Raw genomic sequence first — 3,067 nt, forward strand, 5'->3', positions numbered from 1 at the left:
CATCACAAAACACCTCAAAACACTGGTCCTCGTGTTTTTTCTTTTTATTCTTTTATTTGTTTCAGTCATCTGACTGTGGCCATGCTGGAGCACCGTCTTTAGTCAAAGAAATCACCCCTAGGATTTATTCTTTGTAAATCTAGTACTTATTCTATCAGTCTCTTTTGCTGAACCATTAAGTTATGAAATGTAACCACACTAACATGGTGGAGGACAAACTCATACCCACACACATATAAATATATATGACAGACTTCTTTCAGTTTCTGTCAACCAAATCCACTCACGAGGCTTTGGTTGGCCCAAGGCTATAGGAGAAGATACTTTCCCAATGGGCCACACAGTGGGACTGAACCCAGAACCATGTGGTTGGAAAGCAAGCTTCTTACCACACAGCCATATCTGCAGCAATTGGCAAATTTCTTCCTTTCTGCTTTCCCACTGGCTGGGTATACCTACCTCTTACCTTCCCTCCTAGCTACTTGATATAGTTTTTTGCTACCACCTGCTTCCTTATTCTAACGGCCCTGTCAACTACACTTTTCCACCACCATGTTACTCTAGGCCTGGTCGGGACTTTGCACCAGCCATAAATTTAGTATGTATGTGTGTATGTATATATATATATATATATATACATAGTTATGGTATATTCTGTCAAGAATGTATTAGGAGTACAGTATAAAGCTTGTCTCCCTTCAGATTTCACCCTGTGCTATCCCACAGTAGTATCTACGTACTTCCATGTTGGCATTTGGGCATCTGTCATGTGTGAATAGATCATCAAGCTTGACTCCTAAATCTACAAGTTTTTTTTCATTCTCTCTCTGTTTATTTTCTCTTATTCCTTTCTGTTGAAAAAACCTGCCAGGACCAGTTGCACAACACTCAGAACAACTGGTGGCTTGCCCACAATCCATTTGAAGTGTCACGTATCATGAGAATCAAGTCCCCGAAACTGCGAATGTTTGTTGGGTGAAAAGGGAGAAAATTCTGATCATGCCACAGCTTCTCACTGATTGGATGATTTATTGGTCAATCAGTGAGAGGCTGTGGGGGCTCATTTGTGATCCTTAACTGAATATCTTGCAGCTGGGGTTCAAATCCCTACAAAGGCCTAAGGCTCAATTCAGACACCTATAGGAAGCTGTTGGAGACAGTAGTCAAATCCTGACAGTAAAGAATTGCTGTTGGCAGACCACATGTGTGACAGCAGGATTTGGCTCCTTATCAGTTCTCTGGAAGGAATCAGAAATGGTTGACAGAGAATTTCTATGACTTCACCAGCCCCTAATTCGCTTGATTGTAATCCTATAGATTACTGTGTAGGACACAGAAAGATACCAACCACTCTGCCTGAGCTGGTGGCCAAGATGTTTGATGTTTGGAGACCTTCCCAGAGACAGTGAGAAATGTATGTATCAGGTTCTGGAGCCATTCTAAGCCCATAGTGGAAGCTGAGAGCAGCTTCTTTGAATAAACTGTTATCTCCCAGCCATCTGATGTTTTTTTCTCATTTTTTAGAATACTTTTATTTTTGGATGCGATATGATGTTTATGCAAACCATTCAATTTAACCAACACATATATATTTGCAAAACTCATGCAGTACACATATACACACACAGACGCATGCACAAACATGTGTGTACAATGAACATACATACACACACATGCATGCATGCGTCAGTCCGTACGTACGTATGTACGTAAGTACATACGTACGTATGTACGTAGGCACATACGTATGTACGTACGCACGCACATACGTACATATATAGTGCATACGTACGTACATACATACATACCAGAACCAGAAAGGAGAAAGCTAATTCAAAGACTACAGATCCAATTCATCACTGGAACAGTAAAAATCTGTAAAACTTTCCAGAAGTTTATCATTTAAATATATATATGAACATGTCTAGATATGCAACAATATGCATGAGAATATATGCCTACATACATACATACACATACATATGCCCACAAATACCTATAAACACACATATCAGCCATACTAACACATACAATCATACGTACGTACATACATGAATAAATAAATAAATGTGTTTGTGTGTGTATTGCTGCAAAAACAAATCCAAATCGGACCGTCACGTATTTGTGTTGAAAAACTTCTGTTTCGGACAATAAAATTCGAGACTCAATGTTTTAACAAAGTCTTACTCGTCAGAGAAAGTTTCCTTTCTGTTTGCATTTATTTATTTATTTATTGTTTACATATTCATTCGAACAGCAACAGAATGCAAGGAGCGCCCTCGCACAGCAGTCTGTGAATATAGGGTGACGTAACTCCGATTTATTTACTCGGAAGCCGCGCCCATCACGCGTGTCCCGAATCAGTTCGTTGTTTATCCTAATACACACATGACAACAACAGAGCTAGATTAGTGCTGAACAATGTCGACCATAACTTGCAATGTACTCGATAGTAACCTGTTAGAATTAAACTGCAGCGGGATCATATACAATGAAGCCGAGCACATCCTTACCTACCGCGATAAAGCGTTTTGGATGAATCTAGGAATTTATGTGGCGTTGATATTGATTGCCGGTGAGTGCAGGAGCTAAGCCAATATTATTTATACATTTTATTTGATATACCATAGTTTTAGGTTCAAGATAAGCTTATCATGTATTTGTTTACACAAACATTGAAGTGAAATGTTGTGAAAGCGCCGGACAAGATGCTTTGTTGGGTTCATGTTCTACTGGAAATCGACATTCTTTCGGGGGTCGAGGCAATAAGTTCCAGTTACGTACTGGGGTCGATGTCATCGATTAGTTCTCTCCCCACAAAACTTCAGGCCTTGTGCCTATAGTAGAAAAGTTTATTATTATTATCATCATTATTATTGTTATTATTATTATTAGGGCAGCGAACTGGAAGAATCTTTCGAGCGTAAGAAAAATTCCCCCGGAGTATTTTCTTTTGCCTATTTACATTCTGAGTTCAAATCTCGCCGAGGTGAAGTTTGCCGTTCATCTGTTCTGGGACGCCGAAATAAAGTACCAGTCATTTTTAGGGGTTCGAAATAATCGACTA

The 3,067-nt window shown here is 39.5% G+C and overlaps 1 protein-coding gene across 1 annotated transcript in view; it reads left to right on the top strand.

Annotated features, from left to right (window-relative positions):
- Positions 1-2,261: 2,261 nt before the first annotated feature.
- The window catches only part of LOC106874631 (uncharacterized), a 76,563-nt gene continuing 75,757 nt past the window's right edge, over positions 2,262-3,067 (top strand). The window contains exon 1 of the mRNA XM_014922429.3: positions 2,262-2,575. Coding sequence (XP_014777915.2) covers positions 2,422-2,575 — 154 coding nt within the window. The 5' untranslated portion in view covers positions 2,262-2,421. The remainder of the gene's footprint in view (positions 2,576-3,067) is intronic.

Source organism: Octopus bimaculoides, chromosome 3 (assembly GCF_046866305.1).
Source record: "Octopus bimaculoides isolate indiv1 chromosome 3, ASM4686630v1, whole genome shotgun sequence".
Lineage (NCBI taxonomy): Eukaryota > Metazoa > Mollusca > Cephalopoda > Octopoda > Octopodidae > Octopus > Octopus bimaculoides.